This window comes from Haliotis rufescens, unplaced genomic scaffold, assembly GCF_023055435.1.
Source record: "Haliotis rufescens isolate VD_foot unplaced genomic scaffold, xgHalRufe1.0.p SCAF_4, whole genome shotgun sequence".
Classification (NCBI taxonomy): domain Eukaryota; kingdom Metazoa; phylum Mollusca; class Gastropoda; order Lepetellida; family Haliotidae; genus Haliotis; species Haliotis rufescens.
This window is the reverse complement of record NW_025964112.1, coordinates 11,355,236-11,372,725: the sequence shown is the minus strand read 5'-3', so window position 1 is coordinate 11,372,725 and position 17,490 is coordinate 11,355,236. Positions and strand designations below refer to the sequence as shown.

Here is a 17,490-nt window from a genome sequence, read left to right as displayed (position 1 = left end):
TTGCATCCTTTATGCCACCATGGTGTAGTGGATAGAGTTGCTGCCCAGGGAGAGGAATGTCGGTGGTTCTATCCCCTGGTCATGGCATTACCTGTTAAAATTGTTAAGGAATCCATATGACCTAGTCCTTGCGACTATTGACTGCCTCCGTGGTCTGGTGGTAGAGCGTCCTCCCAAAGAGCTGAAGGTCCGGCTGCGTCATACCAAAAGACGTTAAAAGATGGTACTTGTTGTTACCCTGTCTGGCGCACGGCATTGAGGGGCTAAAACAAGGACTGGTCGGCTTGGAGTATACTGTGTCTGAGTGGGGTATTCATGTTAAACTGCGGCATGGTATCTCAGTGGGCTTGCACTGTAAAATCGGCATCAGTCCAGACTCGTACAAGCAGCCACAATGGTCAGTCATTGAGGATGTGCTTCATAGTGATGATCAATCATTGGTGATGTGCTTCATAGAGATGATCAATCATTTGTGAGTCATTTTTGCCTTTTAGTTTCTAGCTTCTGAGATAATCAAGTTGTTTCAAATAATAATTATTGATAGAAGACAAGAATCCCTGATTATACAGCTTCTTATTTGTTGAGGAGTGGCACAGCCTTATGATTAATATATTTGCCAGTCACCATGAAAAACAGGGACAGATTCCCTATCTGGGTACAACATGTGAGGTATAGAACCCCTTACTTTCACACATGTAGTGAGTTGATGACGGTTGTGATTTGATTATGGAACTTAAGAACTTAGTCAGCAGCATTGTGAAATGAATTGTAGAGCATGATCTTTTAAGTGTGTGTTTTTTTCACCAATCACAGGAAAAGGCTACATTTTCACATTGTACAAGTTGTGTGAGTTTGCTTTGTATTGCAATATTTGTTGCAGTTCATTTAAAGCAAAGCAAAAAAACTACTTGCATGACCTGACTGACCCGTTGTTCCACAATTGAAAAGGCTGTCAAGAAACCCATATTTTGCATTTTGGAAAAAAACCCAAATGTTTCAGCATATTTTGACCTACAAACATTGAGACTAACATCAGTTATAAAGAGGCTGTTTTATGGTCTTTTTCAATATTAAAAAAAAAGCCCCTACCTACCAGTCCATATCCACTGGGATGTTACTTGAAACACAAGTATGGTTTTTTTCTTGACAGTGATACATGTTTGATACATGTTTATATACTAACTATACATTCTAGTACAAGCTTTTGGTGCAGTGGGGTAGCCCAGTTTAGTGGACTGGTTTGTACTGATCAATGGTCAGTGAATGTTTGTGATTTTTCTTATTGTATGCTCAAATCTTTTACATGGTTAGTTATGGTAAAGGAGATGCATGTTTGTTGACTTTGGGTATATATACATGGTTGGTTAGTTTCCGAATATACTACTGCTTAAGGCATCTGTCCTGGACAATGGAAGGTCGATGGTTCGATCCCCTGGCCTCGTCATACCATTAAACGTTAAAAGAAGCATATTAAGAGGATAAAAAAACAAGGACTGGTTGGCCCTGGGTCAGTATCCTTTGTCTGAGTGGGGTCTCCATTCAACTGTTGAACTGCGGCATGGTATCTCAGTGAGCTAGTACAACAAAACAGGCTTTCGCACGCACGCACGCACGCACGCACGCACGCACGCACGCACACACACACAATAATCTTGAATGCAACAATAAACCTCACTACTGCATCGGATGTTTAAAGATGCTGTCAACAGATATTTTCCAAATCTTTTCATGTTTTTAATCAAGGTGCTGACGTGATTTGAAGCATTTCGCGATGTAAGACCCGTTTTATCACAATATAGATCTTGATTATCGTCCTGATTGGGCACCACCATTTTGTGTGAAGCAAACGCAAGTGATATGAGAGGTGGAATCTGATTGGTCAATAGGAGAGGCATAGAAAGGACATTACTAGTAATAGCCACTGGTGGCGCTACGATCGAGCCCAGTAATTCCAGCCTAGTTCGGAAAGGGTGGAAACTGGACTTTTAAAGTCAGTTAACGCTCTTGCTTAGGGAAGATGCTGTGAAAGTGGCATGACTCTGAATTATATCCCTTTGGTCAGGTTTATTGGGTCTCAAAAATGTGGTCAGCCAAGTTTCAGTTCTTCCATACAAATTTAACTCGGTCTTTTCCTATCGTTGTGTGATACCTAGGACAACCCAGGCTAGTGTGTATCTGACTGCAGTGCGTGTTCACCACAAAGGTTGATCCATGCTGTGTTGTAGTATGGTCAGGTTAAACCAGAGACCATATAATAGATCTAATAATCTGTCATATGGTCTCTGGTTAAACTGTCAGTCGATGGATGCACAAGTGGGCTGTTCATATCACCTTGTATCTTTCTATTGGGAGAATGAGGCCTGAAGAATACCTTGTTTTACATTGATATTTCAGCAATGTTTCAACATAACGTAACTATTGTGGTATTACCAAACAAGAACCATATGTTGAATGAATTATCTTAACTTCCATATTCAGCTCCTAGATCTTTCTGTCATGTGATGCTGATTATGGCGTTTTCAGAAAAGTGATTTGTAAATAATTAATACGCATGTGAGATGTTTCCTGCAGAATGTACTTCAAAAAGCATTCTAAGAGGAAGCTTGACTTTGCAGGGTGTAAAACTTGAAAAGTCACCTGTTTTGGAGTTTAGATCACAAAATCGGTCTATTAATGCCCTTGATTTTCGTTTTGACATTGATGAAAATGTTTTTGTATCTCCGCAGCTGGCTTTTCATCCATTGCAAGGCCGAACATGCAATCAAACAAAAACCATATGTATTGAGCGGCGAGTATGATTCTGACAGGACTTCTGAAAATATGTTGTGCTATGTGGTCCTCTATTAAGGGAAGCCTGTCCTCTAACGTGATCATAATCAGACCAAGGAATGACAACACACTGCCATCAGCTGCATTGGTCGTACTGACAAAGTTTTAGTACATGTTGTGAGAGTATTTTATCAAAATTAACTTCTAAATTTCAAGGTTGTTGGCAGACAACTGAAGCTGTTTTTGGTTTGTTCTTTTGTCTGGCGATCTCATGTAATGAGTTCGGCATGATTTTCCACACCCTGCCCTGTCCAGATGGAGGGCCCACATGAGTAGTTCATCCTGTGTGTCCCCCGACGTGATGTTGCCCAAGGCGAAATATAACAATTGTCATAACGTAATGTTTCATGTTTTTTATTTTTCCTTGCCTTTATACAAAAGGACTGTACAAGATGAGTAATGGAATGACTTACTAAAATATATAAAATGCTAAATTATGTAGGATAGGATGATCGTTATCTTAGGTGAAGCCATCAAACTCCGTGAGTTGAATGGTGTATGATATATAATATATAAAAGTGAATCAACTGTCTCTAGAAACACAGTATTGCCTACAATCACAGTAAGGGAGACAACTACCACCTTGACAGTGAAAGGGGAGGTAACTGCGCCAGAAGTTGGATGGAGAATATTTAGTGTTGGGCAAAGATGGGATGCTTTGAGACAATTTAATGGATATCTATGTAATTTCCGAAGATAAACTTCAAACAATATCTGCCAAAGTTTACATCCCATCTTCATCCAGAACAGGAGAATAAGGCACATATATTATTGCATAATCAGTTTTCATTTTTACTATGCCGAAAATATTATGAATTAGGCTAAAAACAAATTAACCTTGGTTCTCAGGCACCACCCACATCATCATAAAGTCTGCCGCACGTTTCTTTTTTATTTCCAAAAACCAAAAAAGAATCCTAATAAACAATGCGATCCAATATAAGTATAGTTACTACCCTTGACATGCCCACTGCCTTACTGCGCATCTTGTTTTGTGGTTATGGCGACAGTAGGAGTTTGTATGCTTGTTTATGTTGGGGGTCCTTTCCCAGGTTGATAGTACATAACTGTTTATTTGGTTACATACGCGTTTGAATACGCAAAAACACTGCCCGTCCACACCATATTTTCAAAAATCATTGCCTGAGAACCAATTCTTTAATTTTTTTAAGCCTTAAGTTGTGGGGGATAAATTCTTTATCACAATGGACACTTAAGGGTTCATATTTTAACAGCAAGGTCACTAGGTGCTTAGCAGGTCGGATCAACAAGTGACCTTTCAAGGTCAACACAGCCTTTCATGGGGAATATCTTTGATATAATTTTACACTATATACAGAGCGGGGATGATTGCACTTCATATGCATATTCACACAAATTTGGGGTAAAAATATGAAAATAGACTTTCATGAACAGCATCCCTGTTCCTAATCTTCTTAGCACTTTTAGATGATGAAAACATGCACTGGGCCCACTTGCACAGAAGATCTTGGCATTAAGGTAGGCTTAATGCTAAGATGGTTTAGTGCAAATTAGCCTTGAGATGGGCTTGTCCCTTAGAGGAACACGTAAATCATAAGTTGTATGAACAACACAAACTAGCATCAATACATTCTTATTGACATCTTTTGCCTTTAAACGCCATTGGGTTAGTACAATGTATTAGATTTACTTTATTCTCCAAGTCTACACAACTTCCAGTTTTTCAAGTCTCCAATTATTATGCGATTTAATAATCAAGTCATGGAGATGCGTGAAAAGATAACATCATTGTGATTAAACATGTCAAATTTGTATTATTTCCCATCAATAATCAAGCCAGAAGTTTTTCTTCATATATTACTATCTAAACATTTGGCACCATTTTAAATAATTTACAATGACTTTGCAACTTAACACTGGTACATATCCAACAACAATATTTTGATTATCAAACAAAACAGGGTATTTCTACGGGTTGCATCTAAAATCTTCAGGTCACAACAAATTGATTTCCAATTCACTGAATGCTAACCAGGTGGAGATCTTGTGTGGATAATGTCCAACACATTGAGGATGTTTTAAAGCATCGTGTATGAAAGTGTAGATTTCAAATGACAACTTTTCTGATAAAATTTGCTGTCAGTGTAATGAATTTGTTGTGGCCTTTCTACTGGTTGGTATATAGTGACCTACCATAAATTTCCCACTTTAAAAACAAGAAATAAAATAGGTTTATCCACATCAGCTGGTTGAAAACGGCCTGACCCTGGTTTGTAAAATGTAACCACTAGAAATATTTACAATAACGTTGTCAGTGTAACAAGTGTAGCCATTAACAGAACAACGAGATGCTTCAAGGTATTATGTATTATGCTGTTGGGGAATGCAGTATGCTCCCTGCCTACATGCTTCCTAATTTACCCATTTTGGGAACATCCCTTATGCAAATCTATCGACCTTGAATTATGCATTTTCATTTGAAATAATCCTTTTTTCACAAAACAGCAATAATTATTTAGGTTTAGACCATCCTAACTAATAAATAAATCATAATGAAGAATTGCCTGCATTTTTTAAATTTGCATAATCTACCAATACTGTATTTTTGGCTCAATTTGGTGATCATGTGACAAATGGCTACAGTCAAATTCCTTATTAATGAGTATACCATGGTGACAGCTTACACAGTCTTTCATCCCCCAAGTACCAACTGGCTACTGACAGACTTCCAGGTTGCATTAGCTCTTGCCGAGTCTTTCCGCACCAGATACAAAACGGCGGCCATTTTGTAAGAATATGATGTCCCGCGTCACAGTTACAATCGAGGGAGATCTCATGGGCCGGAAAATAGTATGTCTGCGAAACTTTTCTAACAACCTATGCAACATGACCTATCACAGCTGATGTAACAAACTCAACCAATCATAGCTGCAATAACACTGCTGAGACAGTTACATCACAGTTTTCCGACATCCTGTCAAAGAAACCTTTTCAAAATACTTCACAGTATCATCGTCGCAAGGATCCTCTTGAGGAATCGGAAACTTCAAACAGGACAATGATGAACATTCTGTAACAAAGTATTCCTGAACACACTATTTGACGAGTGCACACCCCCAGTTTCGGTGGGCTTGTCTTCAGCTAATTCAAATCCATGCGTAAAATGTATCCATGAAATGTGTTGACCACGTCAATCAGATTTAGAAATTGACACCATGTATGAAGATAGTAATGGGTCTAGTGATTGTGAACATGTATCGACATATTTTTGATCTGGGATATAGGTCAAGGTCACTCGATCATCTTCTTAATCTCCGACTTATCCGGTCTCCCAATCAACACCACAAGCATCTTGAAGACCTCAAGCCGACTTGTAGCGACAAGCTCATTTTCTTATCTCGGTCATTTGTTAGTAAGTTTAGTAACAACAATTGTTGATAATCCTTCATCAGGACCTGTTACCATCCGAACTGAAAATACATTAGCATATATGCATGTACATTATGGGCCAATATATCCACAGGAAGTTGCATTATTTACCTCACAAGGGGAGACTACTCCCTACAAGAGATCTCCAATTATGGAGGGAATATTGTCCCTTCCTCCACCGCCTGCAGTTTTGGGTCCGGGAAGCAATGCATAGATGTTGAATATATAAATGCTTTAGATATTTTCGTACTTCTGGATTTGCGGAGAGTTACACAAGTACATCATCATACAATGCATGTATATGTGTACAATGACGGTGTTTCTGCATAATCAGACTTCGGAGCGAGAGAATGAGCACTTGCAGAACACAAAACACAATATCTGATGATGCCTTTGCAACATTCATGACTGGAGTAAACAAAGATCTGTCGAGACCTCCGATGTCAGATGTACTTTCGGAGACATCGCAACACTGGTATATATCCGTCCTCCAACTCAACAGAGAAACCTTCCTTCGTCCTCCAAACACATAAATATCATTCTGCAGCCAGATGCTTGAAAGACGGGTCTCATGATCAGAAAATTCCTAAAGGTCAAGGCCACATGCTATGTCAGTTCCCGGAAAAATCTATGTGAAAACAAGTCCTCAGCAGAAGGCCGATCTGCTGGTTTTCGATTGAACATATATATCAGAAAATCTCTCCCCACAGCAGAAGTTTCTTTTGGAAGATCATATTTTGGGTGTTTACACGTGGCAATCTGGAACATGGCGGCGAATGCTTCATATTCTGCAAATGGTGGCTTCTTCGTTAACATTTCTACAACAGTGCACGCAACACTCCTGCAACAAGAAAGCATTACAATGTAAATGTTTAGACTGAGTGAGCATCTTTGAATAGTATTTCAGTTATATATCACAGCATGGCATTTAAAGAGAAGGGAATGCTTATAAGAAATTTGTCTGACAAACCTTAAATGCAGACTGATGAAAATGTCAGATAACTTACAGTCCACCTGAATTCCTTTTAATATTCTTACTTTATCTAAAGTAACCTCCCTTTGATTTAACCAAACAGATTTGCCTCCCTTTGATTTAACCACTCAGACTTTGAGCCTTCTGCTTCAACCGATCATAATTCTTACAACAAAGAACTTGTACCTGTCCTTTCTTTGGTAGCCCATAATCTTCAATTATAGTAAATCCCATGACACTAACCCCCCACTTACAAGCTGAACCCATGGGAGCTGAACTCCGTGTTCAACATAAGGAGAGCAGTACCCACTAGACCATGACATGTTTGTGACATGGGTGTATACGTACCACACATCCGCCTTTCTTCCATAACCCTCGCCATTGATCACCTCAGGGGCCATCCAATGCGGTGTACCCACGGCTGACTTGATGCCCGTCGCACTACATATTGTCTGTAACCGCTTGGATGCACCAAAATCACCAACCTTGACGTTTCCGTTACTGTCGCGAAGAACATTCGCAGCTGAAGAGAACATAGTCAGTATTAAAGAAATTCTCAAGGATGTCAACATGTCATTTCAAAACCCAGAATGAAGTCATTGCAAGATGCAATGAACTGGGCTAAATAAATGACTCCACTTCACCATAAAATACCCAAACAGATGAATTGCACTTTTCAACCCAAATAATAATGGACAGTACTATACTCTCTTTTCAAATATACAAAACAAATTACCCTTATGAAATAAATTTGAATGCGGAAATTATACAGGAGTATCAAATTCATCATTGTATTGACAACGTCCATACTTTACATATTTGAAAGTAAATTATTCTAGAATTACACCCAGTTCTGTATGCATCAATAGATGTTCCTTTCTTTACTGGGAAAAGCTACATACTGCATGACTACACTTCACACTTCATTACTACACTTCACACACCCTACTAATACGAGTACAAAAATACCAATCTCATTAAAATCAGATCTTAGTTCTCGCTATCGCTAAACAAAGATCTGAGGACATCCCATTAAGGGTCATGTCGGAACGACCTTTCATCCAACGAATCAGAGCGTCACTTACCAGATCATGAATGTGACAGTCGGAATGTGTTTTCTAATCATGCAACCAAATATTTATTCTGAACGACAGTTACGGGTTTTATGATTATATCCAGACAATCTAGGCCATCTTTAAGCCATTCCAGAATGTTCTTATCAGTTTCAATAAAATTTAATCGAGATTATGTCAAAATATGTTTCGAAGCGTAGTCGCCAGTTTGAAACTAGTGTCTTAAAGCTCGAGAAAGCTGCCTTCTGATTGGCTAATGTCGGTCATTTCATTGGTCGGTCAAAATTCGGGAAAGGTCGTTCTGACGTGACCTGTAACGGGATGTCCTCAGAAACGGAAACGTATATTTAATAAACTTCCGATGTAAATATATACAAACAATGCCTACCAAACCTAATAAAAAAATATTAATGGAGGAGGATATCTCAATGAGTCACCAAAATGCTAAAGGGATATCAAGGGCAAGTAACTCCACGCTAGTGAAAGTCCATGGTGGGTTCAGGTGATTAGAGTGAGTGAGTGAGTTGGGTTTAACGCCGCTTTTAACAGTATTCCAGTTATATCACGGTGTGTCACCTTAATGTGGGAGGAAAGCCCGAAGTGATGCAGGTCTCAGACGTTTACCACTTCGGTGAAACCCACGAGCACGGGTATGGTGCTGACAAACCTACAAACATAATTGGGGCGAACCGGGATTCAAACCCACAATCATAGGTTTCTGGCGTGCCCAAGGGACGCAACTCTGCACAGCGAATCGCGGCGCCTTAGACGACTGGGCCACCCGTGCCCCCTCAGGTGATTAGAAGCAATTGTAGACTGTCGTAGCAGCATGGTAAGAAATTGTGGTGTTAACTTTGAATTTGTACTTGTTCCCTTCTTTGGTTACCTTTAATATCTCTATGAACGATGACATTTTTGTGCAGGTAGGCGAGCCCCTCCAAGACCTGGCGGGTGTATTTCCTGACAACCTGCTCCTTCAGAGCGCCGTAATTGTTGATCTGGTCTTTCACAGATCCCTGTAACAGAACACAATCATTAGAACAACACAAACATCAGAACAACGTCAACATTAGGGCTGCAACGAATACACTATGAGGCGAATACGATTCATATCACGAATATAGGGTTACGAATACGAATATTAATTCACAATTACAATAACAAGTCAGCAGTTTATGTAGTATTTATTATATTCAGTGAAACAATGACATCATAATTTATTTGACATGGTTTGTTAATTATCACTAAGTTATACATTTATATACTGCACTTATCTAGGTACTAGTATCTGCTCAAATGCGACAATGACCAGTGAAAACAATACTATCAAATTATATATTATCAGAGTGTTGTCATTGAAAGAAATCTATGCATATAATATGTTGTTATGGATATTTTTAGGTACAGGGTATGTAAATATACATGATAGCATATTCATAAATATTCGATTTGAGTGGCCATGAATAACGAATTCAATTCATGAATGGTTACGGTTCGATTCACCGAATACGCGAGTGAATCGTAACAGCCCTAGTAAACATCAGAACAACGAAAACATCAGAACAACACAAACATCAAAACAATACAGACATCTGAAGCCGAACAACATCTCCGGTGAGAAACACAACTGTGAATAGAATGGGGCTGTGTGCTGTGATCTGATTGGTTTAAAAACATTAAATGAGATTGGATCACAGAAATATTGTGGACTTTTCATCAACACATAGGATGGGTGTTTGGAATGAGACTTCAACTGCAGATTCCCCGTGAAGATTCCGGGGTAGAATAGGTCTTCAGCAACCCATGCTTGCCTTAAAAAGCGACTATGCTTGTCGTAAAAGGCGACTAACGGGATCGGGTGGTCAGGCTGGCTGACTTGGTTGATGCATGTCATCGATCCCAATTACGTGGATCGATGCTCATGATGTCGATCACTGGATTGTCTGGTCCAGACTCAATTATTTACAGACGGCCGTCATATAGCTGGAATATTGCTGAGTGCGGCGTTAACAAACAAACAAACAAACAAACAAACTGCAGACAAGAAGCTCACATACCCCCGGCATCAGCTCCATGAATATTGACAAGACTTTACGATCCTGCTGACAGCCGTAGTACTGGACGATGTGTTCATGGTGGAAGTTCCGTAACAACTGCAACTCGTTCTCCAAGGCACGCACTTCCTGTAAAACAACACAACACTCAGCATTTCCAACACAACATCCAACAATAGAATACATTTATTAATCCACTAACAGGATAGGGTGGTCAGGCTTGCTGACTTGGTTGATGCATGTCATCGTATCCCAATTTCATGGATTGATGCTCATGATGTCACTCATTGGATTGTCTGGTCCAGACTTGATTATTTTTCAGATTGCCTTCATATACCTGGAATATTGAGTGCGGCGTTGAACAACAAACAAACAAAACATTTATAAGTCCATAGTATGACCTCATTCACGGAGTGAAGGTTTGGGTTCTCTAATTGTTACTCCTGTTACAGTTCACTACAAAAACATGCATAAAACAGCTTCAATTGGAACTCAATGAAAAATAGGGATAAAATAAAACTCCACCATTCTTACTTTAGAGGTTTCTGCATTGACATTCCCAAGCTGCACTTGTTTGACAGCAAGCTCCGTTCCAGCATCCTCATCGTAACACACAAACACTTCTCCGAATGCTCCAACACCAAGTTGCTTCCCCCTCTTCCAGTTAGAGGGCGCTCTAGGAGCTGTCGAGCAAAACAATATTTATGGGTGTCTGTTAGGGTGCAAACCATGTAAAATACAGTAAAACAACTTTGAACAAGTGAGTGAGTTGGGTTTAACGCCGCTTTTAACAGTATTCCAGTTATTTTGGGTGTGTCAGCTTAATGTGGGAGGAAAGCCCGAAGTGATGCAGGTCTCGGATGTTTACCACTTCAGTGAAACCCACGAGCACGGGTATGGTGCTGACAAACCTAGAAACATAATCAGGGTGAACTGGGATTCGAACCCACAATCATAGGTTTCTGGTGTGCCCCAAGGTGCCCAAGGGACACAACTCTGCACAGCGAATCATGGCGCCTTAGACGACTGGGACGACTGGGACACCCATGCCCCCATAGTAATACAAATGATACATGGAGCTTAATAGTGTATTGGGATCTAGTATTTCAGTGTCTCATGTGTTAAGGTGGGAGGGAAATACAAAGTGATGCAGCTCATACACTACTAATACTCTTAACACAATGACCATTGGTGCAAACCAAGAAACAAAATCTCAGCAAACCTGGGATTCAGGATCGGCAGATCATGACACACCAAAGGGACACAACTCTGCACAGCACTTAGCAGCACCTTACCCACCACTTGGGCTTGTCCCATAATGAAGGAGTGAGTAAGTTGGGTTTAACGCTGGTTTTAACAGTATTCCAGTTATATTGCGGCTGTCCCATAATGGTTCAAATGAAGCAGGTAAGTCAAGCACCTACATTTAGAGAACTGTAGACTGTAGAAGCTGTACATGGAAGGGGAGTCTTCCTCGGGGGGAAGGCCGCTACTGCTGCTGCTGCACGTGCTCATCGTCCCCTCGCTGCCCTGGGACACGATCGAACGTAACGACATCGTGTCATGTTCCGGACCCTTCGGTCGGATCGTGGAGCGAGGAAATGTCTGGTGACCTGGGGATATAAATGGGACATCATCATCATAATCACCATTATCATCATCATCATCATCATCATCACTAATGAAATCACCATTCTCTTTACAATGCTGTTCTGAATGTATATCCATCAAGCTTTTGATATTTTAAATGAAATTATGTACCATTTTTAAAAATGACAGTAACTCTGTAAATTGTCCTCATCATTATCCACATTGATATGCACCAAATCAGAATAGCTTCACAGAGACAATATTTATTGTTCTCTAAAGATCAACAACATAATAAAACATTCATAACACAGTGTTATGTCAACAGAATTGTTTTGAGAACATGTTTCAAGTTGGATGTGTTTGACATACCTTCTACATTTGGGTGATTCACAGCATCATAGCCACGAGGAAACGTTCCAAACTGCCGTCTCCCTGCTGAAAATATCCAGTAGAACTACAATACTGAAATGTTCCACTGTCACAAAGGTCATATAATAATTTATACAGGCAGGAGGCAATGGCTGCTCTGTAACGAATGACTAAATGTTTCAGCCAGATATCCAAATTTTGAATTTAATGTGTCAACTGTAAAAACACCACGACGCAGAAACCGTGAGAGCTTTACACAAATATAGGTATGAGAAAGTCAACAGTTTAATCCAATGAAGGTCCTCAGTGAAGGATCACTCACCTTGACTGGGGTCGTCCTTGCAGCCATCAGAAAGCACACTTCTCCGGGAGTCTCGCCGTCCCCGAAACGGGTACGTGTCATTACTACTGCAATGAGATGTCACATAATGTAATTAAAACACTTCCATTTTTTTTATCAATAACATTATCCACATTCCTTCTTTAAACTCATATTGTATGTATTGCATCATTTATTGAGCCTACTGCATACTACCTATTGATACTGAATCCATTATAGCAGCCAATGCATTGCATCCCTTATTAACTGCATGTATATTATTACAGAAACATCCCTTCCTACATACACTGCATTAACTGGTGCAACTTCCCTGATCCCTGGATACAGACACAGATCTAACATCACACACACACACATCACACAAATCTCACACACACACACACACATCACATACACACATCACACCACACACATCTCGCACACACCACACCACACATCACACACCACACCCACAAACACATCACACCACACACACACATATCACACACCCCAACACACACACACATCACACCACACCAAACACACCACACCACACACATCTGACACACCACACACACACAAACACATCACACCACACACACACATCACACCACACAAACACATCACACACACACAAACACATCACACCACACACACACATCACACCACACAAACACATCACACCACACACACACACATCTGACACACCACACCACACACACACACACAAACACACCACACACATCTGACACACCACACCACATACACAAACACATCACACACATCACACCACACACATCTGACACACCACACACACAGACCACACACACACAAAAACATCACACCACACACACACATCACACCACAAAAACACATCACACCACACACACATCTGACACACCACACCACACCACACACACACACAAACACATCACACCACACACATCTGACACACCACACACACTCCCCACACATCACACACGTCACATGTACATCTGAAGTAAACAGCTGATATACTCACTGGCCACTGATGTAGCTACTATCTATTGAGGATATACTGTCTGTTGAGCCTACATGACTGGGGTACGCGATCTGCAAAAAACATGTCAATTTCAATCACTAGGAAACAGATATAAAAATCATCTGACAAGGAGAGCCACTTAATATTATCATCATCATATTCATTAACATAATGACATATATCTTGATTCATTTGTCGAATACAGTCTTCATAAAGCTTTAATTCATAATGTTTAAACCCGCTGTACGCCAAGTTCGCAATCCCATAATACATTTATTAATACAGCTGGTCACACATTGCCTATTATTATTATTATTATTAAAATAAAAAATGCAGCAAAGAGGGTTTGGATGATCCTGGCACAGTCAGGCTGGTTAGGCTCATCATCAGCTCAGGGCCCTTGCCCCCTCTACATGCAGCCCTGACAGCGAATGGGACTTCTCCCAAGAAGCGCTGTCTCGTCAAACGCACGGAGAATGTGAAGACTCCCCAACACTGCAGCCCTCTGCATTATCAAAATTTGCAGAAGGGCTGTATTCTTATTTGCAAACCCGGGTACTCTCCCAATGCCATTATTGTTGTTGTTGTTGTTGTTGTTGTTGTATGTCAATTAAGTATCATAGATATTATCATAAGGCTGATAAACCTGATATGAAGCCAAGAAAGTACCAACCACTGTTTACATAACTGCTCAACTGTTGTATACTTCCTTACATCACACATTTATACACTAATTAAGCTAAATCATAATAATAATAAACCTAAATTATGATTATAATGATAATAGTAATATATTCAGAAGACAAACGAACTTGTCAAACATGCGTAACCCTTCCTGCACCACCACCTACAAATAGCGATCAGATGACAACACAACCGGTATGTTCCCTGCCACACTGCATGATGAATTAAAAATCATTAACATTAGAGGTGAGGTGAGGTGAAATGGGGTTTAACGTCGCGTCCAAGATTATTGCACTTATATAGCGACGTGCATGCACGTGTATGTGTGTGTGTGTGGCTGCTTGTACTAGTCCGGACTGATGTCGATTTATAGTGCTAGCCCACTGAGATAATATCCCACTCAGACACAGTATACTGACTCCGAGCCGACCAGTCCTTGTTTTAGCCCCTTAATGCCGAGCGCCAGACAGGGTAACAACAAGTACCATCTTTTAACGTCTTTTGGTATGACGCGGCTGGGGATCGAACCCCGGACCTTCCGCTCTCCTGGCGGACGCTCTACCACTAGACCACCGAGGCGGTCCATTAACATAAGATTACTTCATGCCAGCAATGACAAAAAGAACATCACATATCTCCCAAACAGATACCGTATTCGACGTAATAAGCGCCCCGCTCTAATTAATAAGCGCCCACAGCGATATTTGCTAATATATTGGCTAGTGAACAATCCCAAGTAGCACCCTTCGTGTGTTATAACGCTGCGATATAACTGGAATATTGTTAAAAGCGGCGTTAAACCCAACTCACTCACTCACTAGTGTTATATGCACCCTTAATTACGAGAAATTAAATTCTGGAAAAATATATCTGGCATGTCTAATACGCACAGACTTTTCTTTTGTATCATTTCAGGCTGTCAGCCTAAACCACAAAATGTACGATCTTTCAACTCTTCCACCAAAATTATATTCTAATAAGAGCCCCCTCTTTCTAATTTCGAGAGCGCCCTGGGCGCTTATTACGTCGAATACGGTAATTAATTATCTGTTTATGTGACTGGTACATCTTCTTAGATATACAAACCCATTTCTAGTGTCCCCCCCCACTGCGATATTGCAGGAAAAAACATACTCACTCACTCTAACATGTACAAGCCTTCTTCATCTCATGAGGCTGCAAATAGCTAAATAACTTACTTTGTGCAAATGTTTGCATCTAACCAGACCTGAGTATTGTATTTATAATCTGCACTTGCTGACATCAATCAGACATCTGATTACTGATGAGGCAAAATGCCAGGCATATATTAACGAAAACTGACAATTTTACCATGTATGATAAGTTATATACATATATGACTTTCCTCCCTGACATAAATTTGAAATTAATGTGATGCTATATATAGTTTTTTTCATAACATGTGGTTGGTCATGAAATATCAACTTTTATGCTCTGAAATATTCCCCATCAGATGTACCTTTGCTGTTTCAAGCTCAGATTAACTATATTAATGCCACAATTATTATCTATTATTATCTATAAATTAATCAAGTAATCAGTTTAGTTTATTTCATCTTCTAAAATATATTACACATATTTACTTATTCAATTATGAATTTTCATATTATTTTTTTGGCTTTCGTGTCACAGAGGTTTTATATATTCATCCCATCTATTCCACATCCTTCCATCCTGAAACTGGAAACCCCACAGGAAACAAGGAAACTATTGCTCAGAAACAATCAGAGCCATACAAAAGAACAATGTTCAGAGGGAAACAGATATACTTGACCAAGATTTACATCAGCTCTCACTACAGCAGTAAAACGTATATATAAATAAACAGACCAAAACCTTTCCCAGGGCATCAACATGCCTTGCAGTATTACAGAAATATACAGATGGGAGAAGGTAAACATATGTCTTAACTTTGTAGGACCCTCAATATGAACCCTATAATAAAATATCACATGTTTATGCAGATAGAGTGAGTGAGTGTGTGAGTTGGGTTTATGTTGTTTTTTAACAGTTTTCCAGTTTTTCCCAAGGAAAGCTCGAAGTGATGCAGGTCTCAGACGTTTACCACTTTGGTGAAAACCACCAGTATGGGTATGGTGCTGACAAACCTAGAAACATAATCAGGAAGAACCGGGATTCGAACCAACGATCAAAGGTTTTTGGTGTGCCCAAAGAATGCAGCTCTGCACAGTGAGTGAGTGGGTGGGTGGGTGGGTGGGTGAGTGAGTGAGTGAGTGAGTGAGTGAGTGAGTGAGTGAGTGAGTGAGGTTTGGGGACACCAGAAACGGGGCATATGTGGGGAATCAAACGCTTTAACCACAAGGCCACCCCCACACCTCTGATACAAATAGAAAATACAGCTTAAATCTATAAAGACAAAAATAAATTCTATCAGAAACAGTGACGGTTATCTTTATGCAGCGTATTGACTACCCGGTAAGTTTCCATTTCCTTGTGAATTCAGGAAAATACAGAAAATTCTGACAGAAATAAACTATTTGAGCTTTATTTAGATCACATGTTGACATGAGTGGCCACTTTGTTCCAACAACACAGTGAGTGAGTGAGTTTGGTTTTACGCCGCTTTTAGCAATATTCCAGCAATATCACGGCGGGGGACACCAGAAATGGGCTTCACACATTGTACCCATGTCGGGAATCGAACCTGGGTCTTCGGCATGACGAGCGAACACTTTAATCACAAGGCTACCCGACCGCCCCTCCAACAACGCAGCACACAGCTACTTTGTGTCTTGATGACTTCATATGTCCCAGTTTTTTGAGTGAGTAAGTGAGTGAATTTCATGCTGATTTCAGCACTTATCCAACCATATTTGGGCAGATAACACTACAAATAGGCTTCACACATTGTCCCATGTTGTGGGACACATCGTATAGTATGACATTGAACCATGTGTTCTTGTATATAGTTTAACATGGCACTCCGCAATATTCCCACTATATGACAGCGGCCTGTAAATAATCAAGTCTGGACAAGGCAAACCAATGATTGATATAATGAGCAACAATCCACGTCGTTGAGGTTGAACAAATCCTCAAGCGTGCCATTTGAACCACTATGGTCTTAAGGCAAACATAGGTTGCTGAAGACCAATTCTAACCCAGAATCCAACAAGGAAAACCAA

At 40.1% G+C, this 17,490-nt stretch overlaps 1 protein-coding gene across 4 annotated transcripts in view; it reads right to left on the bottom strand.

The window, feature by feature from the left end:
- Positions 1-3,733: 3,733 nt before the first annotated feature.
- Positions 3,734-17,490, bottom strand: part of LOC124112303 (mitogen-activated protein kinase kinase kinase 2-like) — a 105,646-nt gene continuing 91,889 nt past the window's right edge. For 3 of the 4 annotated variants that reach the window (XM_046472349.2, XM_046472350.2, XM_046472352.2), the window contains 9 exons: positions 13,640-13,710; positions 12,622-12,707; positions 12,300-12,365; positions 11,765-11,953; positions 10,875-11,023; positions 10,344-10,469; positions 9,173-9,302; positions 7,562-7,736; positions 3,734-7,081 (listed from right to left, as the gene is read on the bottom strand). In XM_046472349.2, coding sequence (XP_046328305.1) covers positions 6,847-7,081; positions 7,562-7,736; positions 9,173-9,302; positions 10,344-10,469; positions 10,875-11,023; positions 11,765-11,953; positions 12,300-12,365; positions 12,622-12,707; positions 13,640-13,710 — 1,227 coding nt within the window. In that variant the 3' untranslated portion in view covers positions 3,734-6,846. The remainder of the gene's footprint in view (positions 7,082-7,561; positions 7,737-9,172; positions 9,303-10,343; positions 10,470-10,874; positions 11,024-11,764; positions 11,954-12,299; positions 12,366-12,621; positions 12,708-13,639; positions 13,711-17,490) is intronic. The other variant, XM_046472351.2, reaches the window with a different exon arrangement.